Consider the following 27,562-nt stretch of genomic DNA (forward strand, 5'->3'; position numbering starts at 1 on the left):
TTTACTTAGTGGTTAATTGGTAAAAATCGCACACAAATCATACGACGTCACTGACAACGCCGGGGACGGCAATTCGATTTTGGGATTAATTTTCCGAATAAAGTTATACTAAATAACTTCTAATGACAACCTATTGTCTTCAGTTGTCTTTGTTGGTCATTCAACTGTCGTTTTATCTATTTTTTCGGTGATATTTTCGTCGGAAGGTATCAAGAAGATAAACAAGTTTCATTAGACTAAATTCTTGCTTATGCCACTGCGGTGGGGTTCCAGGGCAGCCACGGATATTTGACGAATTATGGCGAATTTTTATTACTTATTTGATAGGCATCGAGCTACTATAATATGACTTCATGTAGGCTATTTTTTCTAATGTCGAAATCAGCTTCCAAAACCAAAACATTTTGAATAAAACAATTGAAACAAAGAGTTTGGAATGTAACCATCTAATTTCCTTTAAAATCCTCTTTCTTTAAGTGAAATTCTACAGTATGGAAATTTTGCACGAAATCTGTCAACCACGATGTCAAGGTCGAGGTTGCTTCCCCTATCGCGATGTATTCCAAGCATCATGAGGCTATCCAAACATTTGTCATAACAGAACGCAAAATATTTTAAATTAGTGAACTATTATTATTATTATTATTATTATTATTATTATCATTATTATTATTATTATTATTATTATTATTATTATTATTATTATTATTATTATTATTATTATTATTATTATTATTATTATTATTTATTATTATTATTATTATTATTAATATTATTATTATTATTATTATTAATTATTATTATTATTATTATTATTATTATTATTATTATTATTGGCGCCACCACTGGATTCAATAATCTGCTGTATACCTTGCTTTGCCATTTTCGATAGGTGAATAGGCCCTAGTTGTAACTTTAGAGCATTCTTTATATTCTCAATATTTATTACTTCGTAATTTTCATAACGAATTATTTATAAACCATGCTTTCTACGATGTAATTATTTAGATATAATGGCACTCGACTTCAAAGGTTATTTAGGCCTATATAAAATTTGGAAGTAAAAACCATTATTTAGATATAATGACCTTGACACGATAACACGTGTGCATTACATATAATGAGTTTGAAGTCCAAGCATTATGGTTTTGCGACAGCTATTATTTATATATAATTATTTATATAATTATAATGAAATGTAAAAGCAGTTATTTATAAATAATGAGTTTGAAGTCAATTCGTTATTTATATATAATGAAATCAGTGAACTTATTATATATAAATAATTGTAAGTTACTTTTCATTATTTATATTTAATGATTTGTTACCTTTTTATTATTTATATATAATAGAATCAGTGAACTTATTATATATAAATAATTGTAAGTTATTTTTCATTATTTATATATTATAATGATGTGTTTCCCCTTCCTTATTTATATATAATGAAGCCAGTAACCTTATTATATATAAATAATGTTGGGTTAGCCTTTCATTTATTTATATATAATGTAATCAGAAACAAATTATATATAAATAATGAAACGTTAAAGCAATTATTTACATATAATCTTTTAGACGTAAATGCACTATATATAAAATGGGTGATCTAGTCAAATATAAGTTAAATAATGAATTACATATAAATTATTGTGTTAAATAATAAATTTACACTTGGCGCCTCATACATTTGTACCCCCTTAGCTACCCGAAATGAAATAGTAAACTCCAAACAGGCGTAGCGCGGTTATGGAGATCGAATATAACCGAAGCCTGTTTTGGCATACTTTATATGCCTGAATATTCAAGAGCTAAAATTATAATTCTCGGCGCCACCATGAGCAAGGACCTGGCATAAGATGAGTACGAAAATAAAAACAAACTATCATTTAGAAGCGCATGCGTACTTGTGTTGAGGAGCTGAAATAATTTTAATTCTGACGTACGACGTAGAAGGGTGATGAACTTTTGATAGATGATTGCTAAAATTCTTTAAAAACATAGAAACAATATTTCGAAAATTTCAATATAAATACTAGTTATGTTTCGTTCGTCTGCACAAATTTCGTGATATTTGGTCGACTGAAAGGCAAGAAAATGGTAAGCTATTAACGAAAAGTAATCGGCGTTCACTTGGTTGGTGGTTTGTCGGTCATCACATGAGGAAGAGCATGGGTAGCTAGTAAAATGGGAGGAGCTGGCGAGCTGTTGCCTGAAGAGGTCTACTCTAGCCTTGAGCTCCTTTTCGACGAATGTGTGCTCTTCTCCGCCCACTCACTACCGTGTGGAGGTGGTGGCTGTATTTTCACGCCCTTTTTAGTAAAATATGGTTAATTCTAAATGAAATGTAATTCATTAGATTAGGCAAAACATAAATTAATTCACCACTTGCTTTTTATTTGATTACAGTGTTATTAATTACAGAAAAGATGTGTAGGCCTAGGCTCTAGTTTGGCCTAAGAAAATGCCTAGGCCTAGTCCTACCTACGATCATGTGTTTGTAAGAATCTATGATTGATAATTTGATGGGATGGACCAGGGAGTTGTTGGATGGACAATAAAGGTGACTTATGCATTTAGAATCCTGGCTTGATCAAGTGTTATGAGTGACGATAGGTGAAAGCTACCAAATTACTTTGAGAATTGGTAATGATAATGAATTGCTAAAGACTTACATCATCATATCAGGAAGTAATTGTTTCTTGGTTACTAGGCTTGTCCACATGTGTGAATTTGTTGCAAAATTGTCCAAGTTTTCTTTCATTTTTTCCCTTTCTGTCCCTTTTTGTGAGCACTTACCAAATTGCCACATATAGACAGCGGTCCCAAGTTGGAAGCAGGGGTGGCACCAATAGCGGGGATAGGCAAGCCCCCCTCGGGGAGATATTCCCCCCCCCCCCCATCGTGCCGAAAGAAATTGTATGTACTGTATTTTCTACATATAAATTAGTAGACCCTAAAATCAATTATACATACAGTATAAAGCATTTTAGGGGCTTCATCCCCTGGACCACTTTCGATATATTTTGAGAAACTCCCGACTACGGCAACATTTTTCCCGCTAGGAACATAGACCCCCTTTGCCTGCAGAAGTGCAAGATGCCATCCTGATTTCCTGGAGACTCCTGCAAGTACTTGGACCCCTGCATGGAGACTTTGTATTGTATAAATGCTTCTTATGTCGAAGTTTGGATTAGAATCATGACTTTCATTGGCGCTTTCAATATTGTATGTGCTTACAGGCATAAGCATAATCATAATGTAGTGGCTATGCTTTGCCTATCTACTGAGCATTCATACGTACTGAAAATTGGCGTATGCATTAATGTATAAATATATGTATTTTCGATGAGAGGTGGAGGTGTTTAAGCAAGCAGCTTTAACTGCCCCTGTAGGTTCAGGTAAATCTATAATTCATGAAAATTCTATTTAAATTTCCATTCATTTTGGCTGTTATTAGTTTCCTGAAGAAGTAACATTCCATTACATCTGTAGGCCTACATCAAAGCCTTTGTTCATATGGATCAGTCTAAAATCACTAGAGCTGATCAATTTCCAAAAAATTTTCGTACCACCAATCATTGGTTAGAAGAATGCAAATAATTTTGCAATAATTTCGAACGATTTTAGAGAAATAATAAGGCCTTCAGAAATTTTTGGAGGGGGTGCATCCACACCCTCTGTATCCCCCTCCCCCTCATCTACTCTATATCAGGCACATGGGGTTTAGCCAGAAAAACGAAATAGGCCATCCAAAATGGAAGCCAGTGGGCGTGGCCCTAAGCCAGTCAGCAGGCCACGCCCACTTGTGATCACGTCTCCTCCTAAACATAAGAAAAAATTAGAAAGATATGATCTTTAGAGGGTGTTTTTGTCTTCAAATGAATAGTGGCGAATTAGCTATCGCAAAGATATTTCGGTTATAGACATAGATTGCGCATGGCTATGGTTACTCGTACAATATCTATGCAGATGCATCTTCATCTCTCACCTTAGTCTAGTGTAAATTGTATTCTTGGTCCTCCGAATCGTGAGATAGTCCTACATCTACTGTATGTTTGTTGACTAATGAAATTTAACTTGTGATGTTAACAACAAATCTTCTTTACGGTATTTCATGAATTAATTATAACCAGAGAGTTACGAACACCAACAATATTATGTTGGAGAACCGAATCTCAAGTATTGTATTGCTTTGCAGAGCCACGCGCATGTGTTGTGGGCGACTCAGAACCGTCCATTTTTCAGCGGTGTATAAATGTTTTTAACACGATGCGTGTTGTAAGTGAACTTTTCACCTGGTGGGCAATAGTTAAGCCATTCCCATCGCTGCCTCTCCTTGTGTTTCAGCTAGAGAGCTGAAATACAAGTTACACCGTCTTTCGGATGAGACATTTAAGCCGTTAGTCCCGTGTGCATTTATGGCCCATGTGCAGTATACTCTTCGGAAAAGTACTGTCCAATCACCACCAGAAGGACCCCACTGGAAATAAGTCGTCTTCTAGACTTTCGTGGGCTATCCTTGGTGTTTACACCGAATAAATCCAATCCAATTCTAATTTGAGACTAAAGCTGCTAAAGACCAATGGAAAAACCTTGGTCCAAAAAGTAGTCTTTAATTGGAGAGAAACTTGTATTAAATTTTATGTTGAGGTTTATTATACAGTATCTCAAAAAAAGATAAAATATATACCATTAAAATAATGTTTTTGCTGCAGCTGTACAGACAATAGTACAATTTTTTTGTTGAATTCTCTCTCATTTCCTTGTACTACAGGATGCAGTAGCATTTTTCTTTCTATATAAATTTAAACAAATAACTTGCTATAAATTCTATAGAAATTCAGATACGCACTTTTTGATTATTAACTTCCTTTTTAAGTGGCATTGTCATGGTGGCCCATTAATCAATCAATCAGTTATCTGATGGAGTTTTGAAGCTACTTTAATAATAAGATAGCTTTAAAACTCCATCACACATCCTCCTTTTGCACAAGTTACAGAGTAAAACTATTGTTGAGAATGGTTTTTGACTGGCATTCCTTAAAGGCTGACATGTTGCATGATCACAAAAACCTATTGATCACAAACATTGCTAGAAAAAATTTAATTTTACTGAAGTAGAACATAATATAATGTGTTGAGAATGATGTGGCTTCCATTAGATTTGCAATCATTAATAAGGAGAGGGGGTGTTTATTCAAGAAAAAAATTAACGCCTCTGGGCGAAGACGTTTATTCCAATTAAGGTTATAGCGGGGGTATTTACATTATTTGAGGGGAGCTTTTATTCAAAGTAGGGTGTTTACTGTATTTTAGTAAATATAGTTTTGTTGAATATGTCTGGATTTTACTACAGGATGTATATTTATGCAACTGAAAATACACTTTTGTTTCAGAGGCACACAATAACTTGGTGCGTTCAATGTATAAAAGAGAGAAAGAAAATCATCTAAAAATAACTAATTGTGATAAAAAACAATTATACATGCAGTACTGTAGGGGTTTTAACAAAATCCACTAAAGTAAAATAAACATTAAATATAAATGCAAGTACAGTTTTACTGTAGTAGTAATGCTAATTATAAAATAAATGGATTATTACATTATTATAATACAGATAATTACATTTAAAAACCACATCTAAATTACATTTCTACTGTATAGAACTTAATATTTTAGAATTATTATGTACTGATCATGAGGTTTCATGATTTATTTTGCAATTTAAAGAATTAATAATTAGTTATTTTTCTTCCTCATACAGTAGGCCTAACAATGTTACAAATTACTAAATATTATCAAAACAATTGTATCTTGTTATTGCCTATAAGGATTTATATTGTTTTAAAGTATTCCACTAACTATTTTAATGTATTGTATATTTTATTATCTATATGAAACTAGTGTGTTTTATAAAATTTTAATGATGTTAAAATGTACTCGCTGCTATACATTTTTATGTTAGACGAATAAAAATGTATCTGAATGTCAGTATAACTTCATTCTTTGCTGTACTGTAATGATGTCTTTTTCTAGAATAATTATGCATTCATATTTGAAATATTTTGTTGGTGTGTTCTTACGCGCAGGCTTCAGATGCAGAGTCTTTACTTGCTCTCGAGGGGCTGATGAACGAATTCTTCGCGCCTACTACTACGAATCAAAGGAAACGAGAAATAGGTGCGTATGAAAAATGGCGGTTTTATTAATGGATTGTAATGCTAAGCCTCGCCCCCAACTATCAAAATTTATTTGACATAAACATGTGACATGCCTAAAGATGGTCATGATGACATCACATCATGACTATATATGGGCACATCATTACCATATATAGGCACATCATGACCATATATGGGCACATCATGACTATATATGAGCATATCATGACTATATATGGGCATTCAATTTTTTTTGTCAAAGAAAATTTGATAATCTGGACAGAGGTCTAGATTTTTTGAAAGTATTTAATAATAAAAATGTTCATAATTAATTAATAAACATTATATAGTTGAACTTTGCCTAAGTCAAATCCAAAATACCATTGAAATATTGTTTGACATTACATAAAATTTGACTTACAGATTGTTCGATATGGAAAAATCAACAATTTGGCATGTAAAATTAGATCGATTTAGAAATTATTCGACTTAGGCAAGTTTAATTGTAAATAAAAATGATACTTTAATAGTAAGATTATACAGTAGATTGTTTTGAGGATCATTATAAAACATAACTAATTCAATATATTAAAATATTGTAATATTTTAATGACTAACATTATTAAGCATATGCTCAGATAATTGTTTAATAAATGATGTTAAGGAGCATATAAAATGCATGTAATTAAATATTATTGATGTGTAAAATTTTAAAAAAGCACTTAACAAATTTTATTTGGTAAGCATAGAAGAATATGGACATCAGTCTGCTTATAAAAATTATTCTTGATATAATTAGGGAATTAGATTTATGATTTGTACAGTATTTATACAGTTAGTACATACTGTGAGAAATAAGTGAAATTACCATTTCATTATTGTTACCATTATAATATTACTATTATTTTCTTTAAATATCTTGTTCATCAGTATGCAATCAGTAGATACTTCTTTTTAAAAAAAATTTAAAAAATTGTGTGTTTGAGTGTGGTGAAATAATCACAGGAAACTCATTTCTAATTTACAGATCCCTTTAGATAAAATTATTTGCTTTCTGTTTTGAAGAAATACATTGAATTTAAGGTGATTGTGATTGGCTGTGATACAAATTTATTTTTTGCAAATGTTCTGTATTTTGCATTTAAAATAAATCATCTATAAGTATATGTATAGTGATCCTTAAAAAAAATAAGAATTTAATATGATTGCATTCATCAAACTTTGGCCAGTTGTTAAATATTTGTTCATTGATTTATTTGTCACCGCAGTTCTCAAGATGGTGGACTTGTGCATAAACCAGTTTGACTCTACTAGAATTGCAGGAAATATTAAAGATATTGTCTCTTGAAAATGACAAAAAATTATAAAAAAATGTTTTTGAAATTAACTTCAAGCTTTTTTTGCAGTATTAGAAAATTTGTACAGTGCACGCCTGATTTTTATACTGGATAATTATAATAAAAATAACAATAATACTTTTTAGTTACTGAAATTCTTTCTAACATTTTTAACTGTAAAATTATGGGTAAACATTTTTTAATTGCATTAATTTCTATGTTCAAGTTAATCATTTTTATGTTACTTCATATTGAGCAAGTTAATTTCCAAAAAGATTATTATGATTTTGTTGGTATTTTATATTGGACAATCACTCGTAGCTAACACGTAGTAAGCTCTTATAGAGATCCTTTCCCAAGCGGATTTCACAAGTTTTTAACTCGTAGAACCTGTGCGACTCTTGGAGGAAATCAATCTAGGTGGGAGAGGGACTTAAGATTAGGGACACTGGCATTCAACGTGTTGGAAACGTCCGATTTTCGGTTTGGATCCAATGCGAATGCAGCTTTACAACTTGTTTTTATGTAGTATTTTATTTTTTGGTGTGTACACCATCACAGTGATTTTTCACTGGTTTAAAAGTTGATCGTAATGAAAACCTGACAGTGTTTTAAGGCGACACTTTTCTTTACCTTGTTTTGCAGACTATTTATTCCTACAGTATTTTATATTAAATTTAAATAGGAAGAAATATCTTAATTTTAGAGATTTCAAGGTACAGGTAGTGGCAGGTGTAATATAAGTAAAGAAAAACTTTCATTTTTTCCAGAAATTTCATTTTTTTCATGGCAGCAATTCGCTAATTGGCCAAAAATAAAATTTAATTTTTATTCGAAATCATCAATATTGGCGAGCGACAGATTTGATAAACAAGGTATAAAAAAAGTCGCGCCTTATATCAGAAGTTTTTCTATCATTTTTAACTGTAAAAATGTGGGTAAACATTTTAAATTGCACTAATTCTATGTTCAAGGTGATAATTGTTATGTTACTTCATAGTAATGCTTATATCAGCTTGTTCTGCAATTATCATATGAATACAGTATATTAAATACATATACTGTAGGTTATTAATTGTATACTGTAGGCCTATTGATACTACTGGGAATGGTATTTTCATCGTATTATCATTAAGATTTGCTTTAAATTCAGGTTGATAGTACGAAGCTTTCGATTTTGCCACAACGTGACTCTAGAACGATTTGTTCACTTATTTTTCATCTGTCCCGCTTTTATTCCTTGCAACCTAGGTTGGGGCCAAACCACATCCTAAACTTCATACGGCAAGAACTCAACTTACCACAGGCACGAAGTGCTCTATGTGACTGTTCAATGTCTTACTGTCTTAGCACAATTGAAAACTCCATAATAAATTGCAACTTACAACATAGTTATTCCTATATATGTTTGTACTAACAAGGCCACCCAAAATATTTCATCATGACGTCAGTTAAGTAATAACTTGTTTTCTTCTCTAGAGGAACTATTAAACAACTTCAGTGCGCAAACTGGATCATGGCGTCATTGTTTTTACTTCCTAACGCATTCACAGAATGAGTATGTTATGATGTATGCACTTAGTGTGTTTGAGGTAAGTGTAATTGAAGTATACTACTAGTAGGCCTATAGGACAAAAATATATTTTAATTTTAGAAAATTCAACATATTGTAAATCATAAATTGAAAAAGGATTAAACAGGTATATGTATGTATGTACCACTATTTGGAAATTTGGCTTTAAAAAATGTATGGTTTAGATTATGTGTGAAAAATTGCAAAATTTTGAAACAAAATATTTTTGATTTTACATATTATGGTCCAATTTCTTAAAAATTAATAAAATGAAATATATGTTTAATAGAATAAAATAATAACAAGAGTAAAACAGATGATTGTGTCATCCTATGTGATGTCTGCATCCCCTTAAAAGGTGTTGGACATATTGTTTACTACTCTGACCTATTAATAGGTGTCCCAGTAGAGGACTTTGTACTACTGTGATAATTGATTCACCAATGTAATGCATCATAATATAATTTGATGATATGTTGGATTGTAACCAGAAATTGCCCACTTGCTGTGCAAGTGTTTTATCAATGGATGTATGTCAAGCGTTTATATTCAATTTTAGTTTTTACACCCACGGATGTTAAGAGCTTCCTTTCTAGCCTTTGTTCCATGTCTCTTAATATATTCACATATTGTAAACATTCTATTTTTATGGTTATATTATTGTTTTGTTGATGCTCTGCTATTATTATAATTATTATTATTATATTATTATTGATATTAATTTATTGTGTATTATTTAATAACTTAAGAAAATGCACAGTATCTTTGGAAAAAAAGAAAGTATACCAAGTTTGTAGTGAATGGTTACTGGAGTAGAAAAAAATATTATATTAATTTTAATTATATTATTTTTCCTCTAGTAATAATATTTGTTTCATGTTGTAATTGGAATTTTGTATCATATCCAAAATATTTTAACTTGTTTAGAACAATAAAATGTACTCAATGTTTACAAATTACAAGTTTGAGTATATCTTTGTGCTTTATATTTTCATATGGTATGTTTTTTAATTGTGTTCATAAGCAATTTAAAGGTTTGTTTTATCAATGAAGGACCTGAAGGGACATGCTTATACTTGTGGGTGTTGAATGTGAACATCATGTCTGTTCTTCAATTAATTTGCATATTGTTTGTCTCAGACTGTAATAAATCGACAATGGATTGGAATCGTAGGGGAGGACAAGATCCAGATACGCAATGGATTATCCAAGTTCCTGCTTTCGCATCACAAGGCCGTTCCAAGTTCCATACGTAACAAACTTATCAAAGTAATAGTGTGCATCGCTCGTCTTGATTGGCCCCATTTTTATCCAGATTTCTTTAGTAATATTTTACAGGTATGTACTTTTAGATAACAATGATCTTTGAATATTTAGCAATTATTATAGTTGTACACCATACACAAGATGGAGATTATTTCCAGAAGGCTAGATTAATGCATGAAAAAATGAAGGCATTTATCTAACCTGGAGTATGGTATTACAACTATGATAATTGTTCAATCACCTAATACCTCTTTAGTTAGCCTAGCTCTAGGCCTAAATTCATGTGGTTGCTTTAGCTATGCTTACAACCCTTATGTTCAGCCATTCTAAATGTGCCTCAAATACTCCTATTCCAAATTTTTCATTTTGTTTTGTTATTTTAGTTACTTTAAATTCCTTTTATCCCTTGAGTTGAGATTGAAACAAATTTTGCAAGTTTATTTAGAAATTGATTCTGCAATGCATGTCGTACAAATGAAGGCCATCAATTTGAAATGGGCTGTTTGGAAGTTTTCATAGGTGGCATTGCCAGAGGTACATACAAAAATGTAATAAAACAAGTTTGTTTGACATTATTGCACATAGTCAAACAAACAAAACAAACATTCAATATTAACAAAAATTATTCAACATTACAGGATAGGAAGATACAGTAATGTTGGAGGTAATTTTGATGATGTTACAATTGTCTAAGCCTTGTACAGATTGTCAAATTTTCTTTGACAAAAAACTGTTGTATGCCCATATATAGTCATGATGTGCCTATATATGGTCATGATGTGATGTCATTGTGACTATATTATGATGCCATCATGACCATATTAATGCATGTCAAGTTTTTGTCAAGTAAAATTTGATAGTCTGGACTGGAGTTTATAATACTTAATGTTAAAAAACTATGTTTGAATCGTGTTCTTTTAAAGCTGATTCAACAATCTCAGACGGCATCTCTAGGCCTCATGCTTCTGCACACAACATCGGAGGAACTGGCAGCTCCGAGGGAAGACCTAAGTGCCTCAAGGAAAGAAGAATTGAACAGACTCCTTCAGGATCAGATTCCCACCGTACTAAACATCATCACACGTAAGCATAAATACCAAATGTATTTACTGTTGCTTAAATTCTTAATCCTGCATGAAGGTGTCACTGAGCTTCTAATTTTTTCTTATTACAAAAAGAGAGTTGTAGTACAGTAGAAGTGGAAGTATAACTTTGTGTTTAAGATTATTAAGATTACCCACCCTTGGCCAAGTGGCTCTCCTAGAGAGTCGCTGCAGTTTCAGTTGTCCAAAAGGTAATACTCTAGATTTAGAAAATTTTTGTATTAAATGTAATCATTAAGTGATGATTTTTTAGTTGCTTTTTGAAACCAGTCTTTATCAATGATCATATTATTAAAAGATTTAATACCCATTGCATATTTTGTGGTTCCAAATTAAATTTATCATTTAAATTATATTTGTCTAACGATGCTTTTATGTTATCAATCCTTTTCCATCGTGTAAGTGGTCTAAACTCCAAGTGATTTACACTAGTCTAGGAAACCTATCTTCATCCATTTTTTTAAGCTTATCAAAATATTTTATTCTAAATTTATTTTGAATAGTTTTCATAGATTGCCACCCTAAGCCGCTAAGTAAAGCTTCATTGTCAACATTCCTTGGTGCTTTTAGAATCATCCATCTGATATTGCAGGTTTTCAAGTTAGCTAATTAACTGTTTACTAATACCTGGAACCCAAACAGGACATGGTTCATTGTAGGAAGTCAAATTGTTTTCCACAAATTGCCATAGTATATCCTGTTGAAGTCTTCTTGGCCATCAATGGTTGATCTGAAATAAGCATTTATTTTATTTCTTTTTTCCTCTTCAATATGATAATTATCATTGTTTTTTTTTTCTTGATAAGTGTACCTAAATATTTTGTATTTATCTATTTCACTTATAAAGTTATCACCTAATTTTCATTTGCTCTTTGGCCAACAATTAATACATGATATTTTTTTTAAAATTAAAATTAAGTTTCCAGAGTTTTGAGAAGTCTGCAGTTGCATCTAAATGTTGTTCAAGGTCATGTGCTTTTTCACCTATCAAAAGTACATCATCGGCCCAAAATAAATTCCAATTTGTGTTTTAAAAATATTTTCTAATTTTCTTTTCTTGATGGCTTTATTAAGTTCATATACTGTAGAACTAGAGGTGAGAGTGGGCATCCCTATTTATTTCCTTCATTAATTTTTTTAAAAACTAAGATTTAATATCGTTAAAAAATAACATTACATTTGACGTTCTAAATTTAATATTTAGAAGTTTCCAATTTATGCCTACATTTTAATAGCTTGTACGAGTCCTTGTCTCCACACGAAATCAAAAGCCATTAAGAAGGCAAAGTGGGTTTTTTCTTTCCCTTCAGCTTGCCTTGTAGCAAGAATAATTTTTAAACTAAATATAATATTATGGTCTTAGCACCTCCTTCTCATTTAGAATCCCCAGTGAACCTGTTAAAATGTTATATTCTTAAAGAAAAGAGGATATGTTTAAAGCAATAATTTTGTTGCACATTTTTGCCACGCATGATTTAAGGGTAATGCCCCTATAATTATGTCTATCTCCTTTTTTATAATGGAATAGGAGTTTGAAACATCCAATTTTACAGGCCTAGCTATTGTTCACTTTTGCATCCATAAAAAAAATGGTGCTAAGTCCAGTATAAAGGCTTCTTCAAGGCTCCTACTTTAAGTTATTAGAGCAACAAGGCACTTTTTCTAATAGTTTACATTAATCTCTAAGCACTGTATGACCCTGCCGTTGTCTACTTTTTATAATATAAAAGTGTGTAGAGATTTGTCCACAATATGTTTTATGTGATGATTATGATTTTTCCCACATACAGTATGAGTGAGGATTGACATCGTGTACATATATAGATGTATATGACATCATCATGCCGATAGTATGGATGTGATATGACAATCGCACTAATTTGTCACATAAATTTTGATAATGGAGAGGCCTTTAGAAATCATAAAAGCTCAGAGAATTATAATTGTTATATTAATTAATAGAAGCGAAGTGGAGTCTCGACTCTGGAACTCTCTTGCCATTAATGTACAGGAATCTCCATTCATCCCCCTATTTAAGGCCAAGCTAAAAACTCATTTGTTAAAAGCGCATAGAAACCTAGTATTATGCACTTTACAAGTCTACATCCATTGCATTACCATCAGTTATTATTTTTCCTATTCATTTTCAGACATATTAGAGAGCATTCTTGATAAACACAGACAGCTGGTGATAACGGCAACACCGCCCCCATCGCCAACTCATGGTGATGATGACAGCCAAGATGCGTTCACCAACAATATCGCGTATGGTACATCTCCATTACAGTCAGGTACAGTATTTGTGGATTTAGTATGATTTTTTTTGTGTGTGTAATTCTGAAATTCCTTTAAGTGAATAGTACAATAGATTTGTCTTTTGTGAAATGTTAGTTGTTTTGTTTTTGTGTGTGAAAAATGTTGTTTTTATATATGTGTAATTTGTTTTAGCTGTCCTCATTTGTGTTTCTATGGATATTTTTAAAATATTTAGCTCTAGCTATAAATAGCTCTTTTTAAAATAAATTTAACTTCAGTTATTGTGTCATTGTGTCTGTCTTTGCATCTGGCATTTCGTCTTTCTTACATCTGCCTCTGTATGTATCTGCATCTGGCTGTGCATATCATATTCAATATATTTGTTTTCATTATGATTTTGTTTCTATTACTATTTCAGGGAGCTCATTAATAAGGAATATATTTAACTCGCCTCAGACGAGCAAACAGAACTTGCAACCTCTGCCGCCTCTTGATCAGGACAGTGAACACCTGAGCAACCTCGCTCTTCATTGTCTTGCACACCTCTTCAGCTGGATCCCTCTGTCGTGCCACATCACCACGCGACTCCTAACAACTATCTTTCATTTTGCCAACTTTGGTTGTGATATTGAGTCGGTGCAGAGTGGCACGTCGCCGTACCATCTGAACGATAGCTTTAGCTCGAGCGGCAGCTCGTCGCTGGGCGTCCTTGCAATGTGCTGTATTAACGAGATTATGTCTAAGAACTGCATTCCCGCGGACTTTGAGGAATTTCTTCTGAAGATGTTCCAGCAGTCTTTTCATCTGTTACAACGAATGACCAAAGACAATACGGCACAGTCAGTAGGCAACAAAATACAAGAATTAGATGAAAGGTAAAATATTTTATTCATAAAGGGGATGAAAATGTGCACAATTTTTCTTTCTGTTCAGTCCATCAAATACAAGTAAAAGATAATTCATGGGGTTAATACACAATATTATAAATAACTGTGAACATAAAGTTATACAAAGCATATAAAAATATATATAATACAAATTACAATGTTATCTAATAATAATAATAATAATATAATGATCATTGTGTCTTAAAGTATACCCTGTTATTTTTTTTGTTGAATAAATATGTTTTATGTGTTTATTGTTGAGGAGGATTTTGAAGGAGGGTTATTTGAGGGAAGAATTTTATTTTTTAAAGAAGCATTTATTTCAACATAGGAGCTGTTTATTATTTTTTTGATGTGAAAATAAATTCACATCTACAGATCCCAGATTCAAATGATGGCTCCAGAAATTTGCTGAAAAGGGGGTCCGACAGATTTGATAAAGGTGTCCAACCTAAGAAGCCAACTTTAGCCTCTGTCAGGGTCCAGAATAAAGTCCTCGCAGGGTTCATGTGGAGGATTTTATGGCTTACTATGGCCCGGAATTGTGTTTTAAGATCGCAATATTAAGGATTGGCAATTGAAATAATGGTATTTATTTTTATTAGCAACGCTGCTTTCCAGATTAACAAAAAAGGGGTGGCGCTGTAACGCCACATGATGTCTGCAGAGGACATTAATATAAAAATATTTTCAATTTTACGATTATTCTCTCTTTCTAGTTATGTAGAGAAATTCACTGAATTCCTGCGACTGTTTGTTAGCATACATTTAAGAAGGTTTGAAGGCAATTCTCATTTTCCAATTCTAGAGTTTTTATCATTACTCTACAAATACACATTCAAACAGGTATGGAATTGTTTTTGTTGAATGCGATATTTTCTTCCACATGTCATTATTGTTATATTTGTCATTGTTATTATTAATTTATTATTATGATCATAATTATCATAATAATTAATTTGATTTGTATAAATGTAGTTTTAGTATTTGCTTACATTGGATTTTTAAATATACTCCAAATCTAAAATTAATGTAAAATTTGTCCTATTCGTTTACATTGAATTTTTTTTATTAATATACTCCTTTTAACTGTGAATTACCTTTTTATTTTTTCTACTGTAAAAAATGTGTAATTATAATTCTGAATTTAAATGCACTTGTATATTGTATTTTTTTACAATTTAAATGTTTGTGCGAGTTTTTGATATTCTATTATATATCCAAATATTGAAGTACTGAACAGTATTTACAGCTTTACACTTGGCTAAAATCAATATTTAGAGTAAACATGATGAGCATGCCAATATCTAAAAAATATAAACTTGATCTTTTTAGGCTAGTAATGAAGGTTTCTTTGCATGCCTGGACATATGGAACGTATTTTTAGATTATCTAATTACCAGGAGTCGAGCGAGGGAGCCAGAGGCAAATCAAGTTGTCAACAGGTATTTCACAAAAATATGATTTATAGTGTTTAGGCACACAATTAGAATATAAGAATTAAGAGAAGAATATTAAGAATTTAGAAAAGTGAGCTGGTAATGAAACCAAGAGGGGTAGAGATAGTAGTCGGTATGTGAAGGAGTATTGAATGGAGTCACAAAGAAAGACAGAAGAATACTGGGGTACAAGATTAAGATGTCTGAAAAGTATGTTCAGAAAAAGAAAATGAGTGGGTGTATGGAGAAAAAGCCAGAAAACAGATGGAAACAAACATTAACACTATAATTGTGTCTGAGGGAGATGTATAACCCAGGAGTATAAATGTGAACCTGGTGGGGTATAAATGGGAACCTGGTGGGGTTACTTGCTCCTGCGCCGATTACCAGCAGCAACACTTAGCATGTGGGCCCAATGACCAGGGAAAAAATTTCAGCGCTTAGTAACTGAAAAGAAAGGCATTATACAAGTAACAAGTAACAAAGAGAAGATCGTGTTGTGGTGAGAGCTGGAGTGGTGGATAGGTAGGTAAACATATAGACACTGTAGATGTAGGTACAATGGCAAGATAGTTATAAATATTACTAAGTATTTTCTTTTCTGTCAACACGGTGTCTTCAAGAATAGGAGTTTTGGACATTTAGAGGTCTAGTTTTTTTGCATACTTTCTCATTAGATGTTATTTTACTCTATTTCAAAAGGAAAAAAATTTGTAACGGTTGAATTTTGAGAAATTGCCCTTCAAACTTGGTGAATTTTCTACCTTTTTTTACATCCTAGGCCTAGCTTTAGGTCTAGGATACGGTTTTCTGTTATCCGTCCTAGGCTTAGAATGCATGAGTGCGGGTGTGTGTTCTACCACAAATCCTATACAATAGGATTTGTGGTACTACTATGGTGGTTCATTTTCTTTCTACGTGTGGGTTCTGGTGTAGAGTTAAAAGGTATAATAATTTAAATTTTTAATTTAAAATCAGAAAAACTTGTATTTTATTATCTTCACAAAAAAAAATGATAATGGCAATATGATACATGTGATCAAAAACATACATTACAACACAAAACTGAATAAAACCACCCATGAGTCATCTTGTTAGTCATGCTTTTTATTTACAAAAATTAAATATACAGTGATGGATGGCTTTTAAGAAACTACCGGTATATGATTAGTTATATGCCACACACCATTGATTCACAGGATTTGGTTTGTCATTGCTTTTTGTCAAGCAAACTATGATCCCTCAAAAAGTATACAATTATGAATTGGCAAATGCTCAAACTTCTACAAAGAATATAACATACAGATAAAAGAAACGTGTTGCATAAGGATACCAGAAGGCAACGCATGTATTACCCAGCTAGTCAATTCTGTTATAGTTGGAATTTATCATCAGAATGTTGAGCAATTTTGTAGCAAATAAACCGGAAAAAAAAACAACATTCATTGTATGCTGTGCCTCTTGGATTGCATGTTGGTTTGGGTATGTTGAGTGAATAGTGTGGTGAAAAGATCCATGTCGCATTCAGCAAACAAATTTGAAAGGACTAACTGCCATCAGAACTATGCCAATAGAATTCATCTTTATAAATCAGTATAATTCACATCTCTAAAAATACAGAGAAAGGCATTTCCACCTGCAAAGAAAAATAGTTAGTACATTTTAAATTTTATCATTTAAAAATTACTTAGCATACTATCTATGAATTAGTATGAAATAACCAATTTATATATACTTTAAATGAAATGCTAGAATTGCATTTAATATTTATCAGGAAATAACTGCAGAAGCAAAATACTGTGGTGGAGTATTCAACATCATTAAATAATATTGTAGATAAATAGTGTATTACATTTTAATAAAAAAAAAATACAACTGTATTGAAACAATACTGTAATTAAAATACAGTCTGTACTGTATGAGTTGATTTAAAAATATTTAAGAATATGAATTTTTAATAGAATTCAATTGACTTAAAAGGAAAACTAAGGTTACCCCTGGATAAACTATACTTGCATGAATAAGGAAAATTGTGATTTTTTTTTTCAATGAAAAACCCACTAAAACTTTATGTAAATAAAAATAAGCTGATTTATGGCATTAGATTAATATAAAATAACTAATTGCACTGATATTCTATTGAATAAGACTCAATTCTTTCTATATACAGGTAGTAATTGAATAAGCACCCCCTTATAAACATACAGATTATTGTAACAATAACAAGCTTGATTAAAATACTGTAGGCATAAGCCTACTAAAAACTACTTGCCTTATAACATAAATTTGCTTTATGTGTACCTGCCTGGGTATTGGTGGTGGCCAAATTTCTGGTGGTAGCATAAACCTAAAATATTGTAGATAAAATTGTAAAATGTTAATAAAATAATACAACTGTATTGAAACAATACTGTAATTAATATTATGGCCAGGATTGTATGAGTTGAATTGAAAATATTTAAGAATATGAATTTTGAATAGAATTCAATTGACTTAAAAAAAAAACAAAGGCTACCACTGGATAAACTATACTTGCATGAATAAGGAAAATAGTTTGATTAATTTTTCAATTAAAAAAATACTAAAACTTTATGTAAAAAAAAAATCAGTTGACTGATGACATTATATTAATATACAATAATTAATTGCACTGATTTTATATAAAATAAGATTCAATTCAGTCAAAATACTGGCACTGAATAAGCACTTCCTTAAAAAAAAAAAAATAAAAAAACAGAATATTGTAAACAGTAACAAGCATGATTAAAATACTGTAGGCCGAAGCCTACTAAAAACTGTACTTGCCTTTAAAATTTGCTTATGTGTACCTGCCTGGGAATTGGTGGTGGCCATGGACGTCTGCTGGTAGCAAAAAAAAAAAAAAAAAAAAAAACCTAAAAATATTAAAAATTAAAAATCAAATTAGGTGTGTTTGTTAGCCTACATTAAAAACTCTAATTAATAGGCCTAGGGTTAAACAGGCAAAGATTTAATAAATGTCTGTTCGTTGTATGCACATCCATATGCTAGGCCCAAAACTGACCCGACAATGCCCACGCAACGTCCTCAACGATCAATTCCTGGGCGTGTAGTATAGCGCTAGGCCCCCTTCAATGCGCAACACCAGCTGCACTATCGCCAGAAAAGAGGGGTACATTAACCTTCATAGAAAAAAAACCAACCGTTACAAAAAATTTTTTATTTGCTAACTTTTTCTTTAGTAATTAAGTGTTGCATAAATATAAAGTATGTTTGAACAAATGATGGATAACATTATCTACCATTTTAGCCAAAAAACCCGAAATTTGGACTAAAAAAACATGAAAGTTACATGCTTACCTTCGCCGGCTTTCACAGCGAATTCTATGACGTATATTATAAACGATAGGTTTCAGGCTTCTCGCACATGACCAAATTTGGGGTAGGTCAGGAATATTTAGTGATATCTTCCAGTTTTCAGTATTACTGGATGATTAAAAACATTGAATATTCAAAGCGGGTGACGTGTTTGGAAGTGAGTTTTAAATATAGCGCGCCTTCTATAGTTTTTTTGTGCCTCAATATCGGACTTTTTGTCCACTATGAAGATACCGTGTCAAGATAATAAAAATTATTTTTGATTTACCAACAGCTACAGTGAAGCATTAGAATCTTTAATGGAAGCTCTTTTGTTCAAGATGCAGTTCCGATGTAACCAGGTACAACTGGAGGAGCTTGATGACGAGGTTGTAGATGATGATGTAAGTTAAATATGTTAATAAGCTAATGATGTCACTCATATTGATTGGTCTTTTAGAATGTCCCACTTACTTGGAGTGCTCTGTTAGAAGGTTGGGGCCACAAATAATGGGTGTTTTGTCTGAACAGACCCACAAATTTCAAATATGACTGGGGTTTTTTTAATGATTACCCTCTTTTTGTTATGATCCTTAACTTTTTTTTTTTAAAGCAAAGTCATACCACTGTACCTTAGCTTCAACTTTTATATGACGGAATGTATTTACTGTTTAATTGATTCTCTATTGATGTGAATGATTCTCTTTATAGGCTGAAACAGAGTGGCAGCATTTTTTATGTAACTGTTTAGAAGTTGTTGCCAAGACGGCAGAGCTACTACCAAGGTCGGCATTTCAATTCTTGGTAAGAATGATAAATTGTTGATGTAATATAAATAAAAAACATTTTTCCATCTAGTTTTTAAATATTTAAAAAATATCACTCTATGTGTCTTTAAAAAAAATCAGTTGTACATGATGTCAAAACTTGTTTTTTTCTTCTGGAGGTTTTAAAGACAGATGTTTTTCTTGTATTTAGTTTCAGATATTTCAAGAGAACTTAGATGTATATCTTGGATTAGGTGTCTTTATTATTGAATCATCTGAAGGTAAACAATACATTTAACTGTTAAAAAAAGCACTTATCTATGTTTTTGTCTCCACACAGAAGAATAAACGTGTACCTGATAGGATGTAGTGGTGTTGAATGTAATAATAATAATAATAATAATAATTGTTGACTTATTTAGTGCATATTGTACACTAACCTCTATGCCCTTTACATTATTACCCTGGTCACTGGATCAAGCACATGGAACACAACACTCGTGCCCCATAATTTTGTGTTTGAACCTACCAGGTACCCACTTGTACTCCTGGGTGGAGAGAGACAACCGTAGATAAAGTGCCTTGCCCAAGGACACAAGCGACTTGCACAGCAAGAGTTTCGAACCCCCGACCTCAAGGTTGGAATCCATGCCACAACCGATGTGCCAACCACTTCTAATGTGCTGGACAATGTATTGTAACTGCACTGCACTCCAGTTTAAGTCTTACAAACAACATACAACTTATTTTTTCTGCATCACACATTCATGAGATTAACAAACTAAAATATTGTACAATATTTTTGTTTGTTACCAACAGGCCAGAAATTAAACATTACAGCTGAGAACGAGGTGCGGCGCTTGCATTGTAGTTTGCGAGATTTATCCTCTATGCTACAAGCATTAGGAAGAATGTCGGAGCATTTTACTGCAGAAAAATTTCATCCAAGGTTTGACAATGCACTGCAGTTAGTCCAGAAGTGAGTATTTGCATTTATACATAATAAACTCAAATCGATACATAATAAATTATTTTCACCACAATGCATTTTGATAAAAAAAATTAATATTGTGTTTGGATAGTATTTTTTTTTTTATCTGTTGAAGTTTGTGTAACAACATTGGACATGATCTTTTCTTTAATTTAATTGTATAGTCTGATACTTCCTTGTATATTATGTTGTGATTTTTGTTTTCATACTGTTGCTACATGTACGAGGAGAGTGTATTTCATCTTGATTTCGCTAATCAAGAAGGAAATCTTTTTTTTTTTTTTCTCTCTCTCTCTCAATAACATTGATTTTGTAATGGTCATAAGAAAACATACATATGAAAAATTATTATATAATTTCTTAAAACCAAAAAATCAAATTATAACAGACTTGCAAGTGAAAAATGCGAAATTAGGCCATCACAGGGATCAAAACTAGAAGTAGTACTTGTCTCATATTGACCCCTAAAGTAAGAAAAAAAAAAAAAGAAATATTTATAAAATAAATAAATAAATGGAGAAAAATAATTTGTGTTAGCGTAAATCAGTCAAAAGACCTGTACTTAGATAAATATATTGTTTTCATATGACTTTTGAATGCTTTCAGGGATGTACAATTTATGTCTTTATCTAGGTTATTCCATATGGTGGGACCTGAAAATGTAATAAAAAATTGACTCTTTGTAAGTTTAACAAAAGGGACTTGTAATATATTTGGATTTCTAATACTGTAAGAATGAGATATTACACGGTTTGCGGAAATCTCTTGAAAGATGAATAGTTACGTTATATTGTTTTGCGTGTAGGCATGCTGAGTGTCTTGCGGCATTGCAGGCCTTCAATCAGTGGTTTGCTCAGTTCTACCTTGAAAGTAAGCGCCAGGCAGGAGACCAATACCAGCACCAGTTTACACCCATCATCACTAAGACAATCGAATCAATTGTACCACTATTCAACAAACAGGTGAGATAAAAGGATAGTTCTTTTTTGATGCGTCTTACCGTTTGCCTTATTTTTTTTTGTTTCTTTATCCTCCTATTTCTTTTCACTTTTTCTCCTTTCATTCTCTCCTTTCTCCTCACTAACTCCTCTTTTTTACTCATCTTCCCTATTCTGCTTTGCTTCTTTCTTTTACTACCTAACCTTATCCTTTTTCCTTTTAACTTTATCTTTTTCATTCACCTTTCCTTTTTTTCCATTATCTCCTTCAGTTTTTGTGATCCTACTTTTATTCCTATGTGTTCAATTTAATGAAATGTTATAACTTATTTGTTATTTACTTACAGACACCAGAGAAGGTGCTTTTGTCAGCATCGCATCTCTTTCTTTCAATATCAACCAGTGTCCGTCCACCGTTCCTTGTTGAGTTACCATTGGTACAGAAACTGTTCACAGAAGTTAGCCAGGGCTCACTAAATGGCATGCCAATAGAGGTACCAGCCTATTATTACTTTTATTTATTTTCACTATTACTTATATATTTTTTTTTTTAATTAATTCTGAAGATTTATCTATTTTCTATTTTTAAACTATAGCAGTCACATCATGGGGTGCATACCTCTGCCCTGTGCCTGAATAACAATACACAGGCTGTGTGTGATGGGCGATCCCATTATTTTTTTTCTCATCCTCAAGGGTAAAAAATTGAATTTCCTTGAGCTTGTTCTTTGACTTTTTCCTTTCACAATATAATCATCTCTTTTATTATTATGTACCATTCCACTAAATTTATGGTGATTAGTTCCTTAGTTTTTGTGTAATATTTGCACAGACAGACAGACAGACTAACAGAAAGGCAGCGGTAAATACATAACCTCCTTTGGTGGTGGTAAAAATATACAATCATTTAGCTTTGCGAAATTTGGTGACTTTCTGATCTCAGACCTTATGACCTACAGTTTGATATCAATATTTAACCTTATGACCTTATTTTAAAATCATTTTCCTATAGCTATCACAATTGTCTGCTTCCCTTGCTAGGTGGAACTTCTCATTGTCCGCGCCTTATCTAACATCCTGGTGTTAGCCTGGCCAAATGTGACGGAGAACTCGCAGAACTGGGGGTCACGCTCTGCAAACCACTCCGGTTTTATGAAGAGGATTACATTAGAATATTGCCAGATTAAAGATATTCCAAACTTTGCCAAAGACAAAATGCTCCAGAACAGAGGTAATATTCAACAAATTTGTTATATGGTACAACAATATAAGGTTTGCCATCCCAAAACCAGCATAATCTCGCTAAATGTTAGACTGAGTAAATTAGCAAAAGATGTGCCAGTATCGTATAATCTGGTACAGAGAAGCCATAATACTTTTACTCTTAACTTTGACAATAGTGGGTTGATTGCACTAAATTACCTATCATTTTAAAGTTTATATTGTGCATAAAATGAATATATAAATAAAGTCAATTTTCTTGTTTTTGTCACTGATGGTGGTTGGGACGCCAAGTCCCTTATTCTTATTTATATATTTGATTGTTTCCCTCTTCTAATCAGTTTATATATTATAAATCTACTTTTTAATAATTCCAATTTATTTTAACTATTCTCATTTAATTTGTTTCTGTCATTTCCTGATTAATGTTTATCCAATTACTTTTAGCTTACTTTTGTGAGAATTAATTGAGGCAAAATTTAGTTTAAACTAGGTTGCACGGCAAAAGGTGTAGAATGGTAACAGCTGTAACATAGCAATCATCGTCTCATGGCAACAACTATGTCATAGCAACAGCTGTAATATGATAGTAATAGTTTGTGCTATTTACTTAGCACATATATTCCACTGAATGCTTCTATTCAGCAGGTGTAAAAGTAATACATATAGTCATTTGTCAACAGCTGTATCATCACAATGATTGTAACATAGTACCCAGTATCACATAATGTAGGAGCGGTTGGCGCACTGGTTGTGGCTTGGACTCTGGCTGTGCAAATCGCTTGTGTCTTAGGGCAAGGCACTTTATCAACGGTTGCCTCTCTCCACCCAGGAGTACAAGTGGGTACCTAGTAGGTTCCAACACAACCTGCGCTGATTACAAGCTGCAATTTATGGAATGATAATATAATTTCATTTACTAATTTAATTTGGTGTTTCAATGTGTTCCATATGTGTTTGATCCAATGACCGGGGTAGTAATGTGAAGAACGACATATTATTATTATAATGTGCGATTCATTTCACAGCAAAACCGTGCATGAAGAGGACGCTACATTTGCTAGCAAACCATGTGGATGCTGTGTCGGGTGAAGTGTCAAAAACAAAGCAGATTGTCTTCCAGTCACTCAAGGAATGCATAGAGGTTACACTAGCACTTTTCCCAATTTACATTAACCAAGCAGGTATGGAAGTATGTTTTGAAGCTATATAATGTATGGATAATATGAAAAAAAAGAAAATGGTGTGTATAGTATGAGTGCATAGGAATGAACTTATCCACTAAGCCACACCCCTTAGATATTGTTGCTAAGGTCCCACAAATCTGATTGGTCAGTAAAGTTTGACTGCCAATTGCCAATTTCTGTGGTTCCCATCATACTAAAACTAAGCATACTCTAATGTTTTACACAAGTAAACTTCGTTATTAAATGTCTTATTGCATGGTAAATATATCACCAAGACAGTTATGTATTCACCACTGTCTGTCTATCTGTTTTAGTATTAAAATCTATAGAATTTAGTGGAATGTTACATAATAATCTAAAAAAGAGGTGATTACATTTTTGGAAGGAAAAGGTGTTAAAGAAAATAATGAAATTCAATGTTGTCATTTAGTTTATCTTCCTAACTATAAATTAAAATGAAATATACCATTTTTTAATGTCATTTAATTTCTTGCTTCAGATGTGGTTGATGAAATGATGAGTTTCTATTTGGCAATAATCCAGGGACTCCGGGTCCAGATGGGTGTGGCTAGTATCCAGGCAACAATAACAGTTTTCATGAACTTATTCACTAGGTAAACCGATTTGGTATTAATTATATTCAAGTACATATATTGAAATAAGCCGTGGTACCTGCCATGATAGTTGTTACACTGTACTTTTAGGAAGCTTTTGGTACTAAATACTTTCCGAGCCACTGGGGCTTATAGGGCTGGAGCTTATCCCCAGCTTCTGTAGTATGAAGCGGGTAAGAGTTGTACTCCCCCCTGGACGGAACACTAGTCCGTTTCAGGTTAGTCCCCAGCAGTTTGCTGGTACCCATTGATCAGCTGGGTGGACTGAAGCAATTTAGCTAAAGTGCCTTGCCTGAGGACACAAGCAAATCTGCACAGCGGAGACTCGATACCCCGGACCTTACGATTGAATGCCCAAACCTCAACCAAACCAAACTGCCGCTGTACAATTTTAAGAAACTTTTGTTTTTCAGTTTTCAGATCAGACACTATATCCCTAGTTTTTTTTCGCTACAGGAGATTTTAGATTTGAATAATTATGCATTAAATACTGAAATACTCAAAAAAAAATAGAGAGCTGAGTAGTCATCCCAATCAATCAGTCAATCAATCAACGTTTATTTCAGACATACATATTCATATATCAAATATAAAGATAAATTTAAACATTTTGTATACAAATGGCCAAAATAATAAGGCAAAGTGTTTAGAGGCTGCTATGAAAGACCTAACATATTGCATTTGTGTTTTCTGTCAAATTTTAATTCTTATTCATTGTGTTTTTTTAAGGGAGCAATTGACAGCCATTATCATGAATGAAGGAAGCTCAGGTGTACGAGTTGTAGAGAAGTATGCCCTCATTTATTCTTATAGAGAGCTTTTGATTGTGCACACTGTAGAATCTAGAATGTAATAACATTGAGTAAAGCAATCTGCGCATGCAAGAAAGTTGAATTCTTTTTTGGCTGAATTCTAGGGCACAGTTTAACTCGAATTGTCATTAAGATTGCAAGGACGGTCATGGATGAGTAAATTGTACTAGGTTTACGTTTTTGCGCAAAGTGAAAGCTCCCTGGTAGAATAGGGTATTTTAAGGTCATTTTATCCCAACTTTACTTGTTCTCAAGCCATACAAATTTTGCAGATTATATTAATAATTTTACAGCATATGTCCAAAACTGAGGTAAAAATAAAAGGTGTGTGCATATTAAAAGTGAAATTCTTACCAGTCAATCAAATTTTCTTTGACAAAAAAATAATTTGTAGCCTATATGTTTGTGATTTGATGTCATCATTACCGTATTTAGGTATGTTGTGTGGGTAAACCCTTATCATTGTTTTCCAAATATCTTTTTAATTCCACATTTCTTTTTTTGGTAAAGGTTTTTACAAATACTGGAGTTAATTTTGCAAGAGCCAGGCTCAGCATTCAAAGGGTTCCTGCCAACCATTATTAGCATATGTATGCAACAAATTTACCCAATAATTGCAGAGGTGAGATTTACATTTTGGGTTAAAATGCTTGGGTGATAGTAATGGCGGGAGAAATGATAGTAGTGGGGAGATAGCAATGGTGGGTGGGAGTGACGGTGGGGATGGCAGTGCTTGTATGACGGCTGTTGGATGACAGCAGTGAGAATGATAATGATAGAAATGACAATGATTGAGGTGGTGTTAGTAGAGATGACAAACAACCAATGATTGACATGGTGGTGGTAAACTTTATTTATGATGACATGTGTGAAGATGATATTGATGGAGATAATGGTGAAGATGACTGTGTTTGTTTGTTTGTTTGTTTGTTTTGGAAATCACTCCAGCTGCTGTACATAAAGACAAATTTCAGAGTCAGTCATTTTTCAATTTTAAATCACTTGTTTCATTACAGAGGCAGTCACCAGACATTAAATTGGTACTTTTTAAACTGCTCTTTGAACTTCTACAAAACAAGTGGCGGTATTTCTTCCCTTCGTCTATTCTTTCCAAGATGCAATCTGACACAGAAGCCGTGGACCACACGGATGAGTTCATTGTTATGATGCAGGTATGCCGGTGTCTACTACAGTAAATGACACTTTTTAGAAATACACAATGATTACAGTGTTCTTTCACCCCTCCTCTTAATAGACTGATCCAAGAATTTGTGGTAGTTGTTTTTTTTTTTGGATATTCCACACTAATTCTGTGTACATACACAGTGCATCTTGAATACTGTAAAACCTAGAAAAGCCATCAATATTTACTAAATACACTTTTAACACATACACAATAATTACAGTGTTCTTTCACTCCTCTTTGTAGTGAATCTAGCCAAGAATTATATATTTTGTTTTGTTTTTATGGATATTCCACACCAAATTTGTCTATATTCACCATTAAATGCATCATGAATACTGTCAAACTTTTGTTTGAAATCTAGCACACCCATGCTCTAATAGCAACTCACCTTAGAATGTCTTTATGGCTACTCAGTATTATTCGAATGGGGTTACCATTTGATTGCCATGTTTTAGTGAAAGGGGAACTTCAACATATTCACCGAT

At 32.5% G+C, this 27,562-nt stretch overlaps 1 protein-coding gene across 1 annotated transcript in view; it reads left to right on the forward strand.

Moving 5' to 3' along the window:
• Window positions 1-1,912: 1,912 nt before the first annotated feature.
• LOC117118528 (exportin-6-like) overlaps window positions 1,913-27,562 on the forward strand; it is a 30,964-nt gene continuing 5,314 nt past the window's right edge. Inside the window, 21 exon segments of the mRNA XM_033263153.1 lie at window positions 1,913-2,100; window positions 6,093-6,183; window positions 8,981-9,093; window positions 10,215-10,412; window positions 11,264-11,423; window positions 13,594-13,734; window positions 14,118-14,574; window positions 15,306-15,432; window positions 15,922-16,031; window positions 19,657-19,765; window positions 20,073-20,165; window positions 20,340-20,409; window positions 20,948-21,200; window positions 21,925-22,081; window positions 22,405-22,551; window positions 23,099-23,288; window positions 24,307-24,462; window positions 24,965-25,079; window positions 25,809-25,868; window positions 26,402-26,513; window positions 26,908-27,063. Coding sequence (XP_033119044.1) covers window positions 2,098-2,100; window positions 6,093-6,183; window positions 8,981-9,093; window positions 10,215-10,412; window positions 11,264-11,423; window positions 13,594-13,734; window positions 14,118-14,574; window positions 15,306-15,432; window positions 15,922-16,031; window positions 19,657-19,765; window positions 20,073-20,165; window positions 20,340-20,409; window positions 20,948-21,200; window positions 21,925-22,081; window positions 22,405-22,551; window positions 23,099-23,288; window positions 24,307-24,462; window positions 24,965-25,079; window positions 25,809-25,868; window positions 26,402-26,513; window positions 26,908-27,063 — 3,018 coding nt within the window. The 5' untranslated portion in view covers window positions 1,913-2,097.

Source organism: Anneissia japonica, unplaced genomic scaffold (genome assembly GCF_011630105.1).
Source record: "Anneissia japonica isolate Jap-2015-1 unplaced genomic scaffold, ASM1163010v1 scaffold287869_len1821871_cov162, whole genome shotgun sequence".
NCBI lineage: Eukaryota > Metazoa > Echinodermata > Crinoidea > Comatulida > Comatulidae > Anneissia > Anneissia japonica.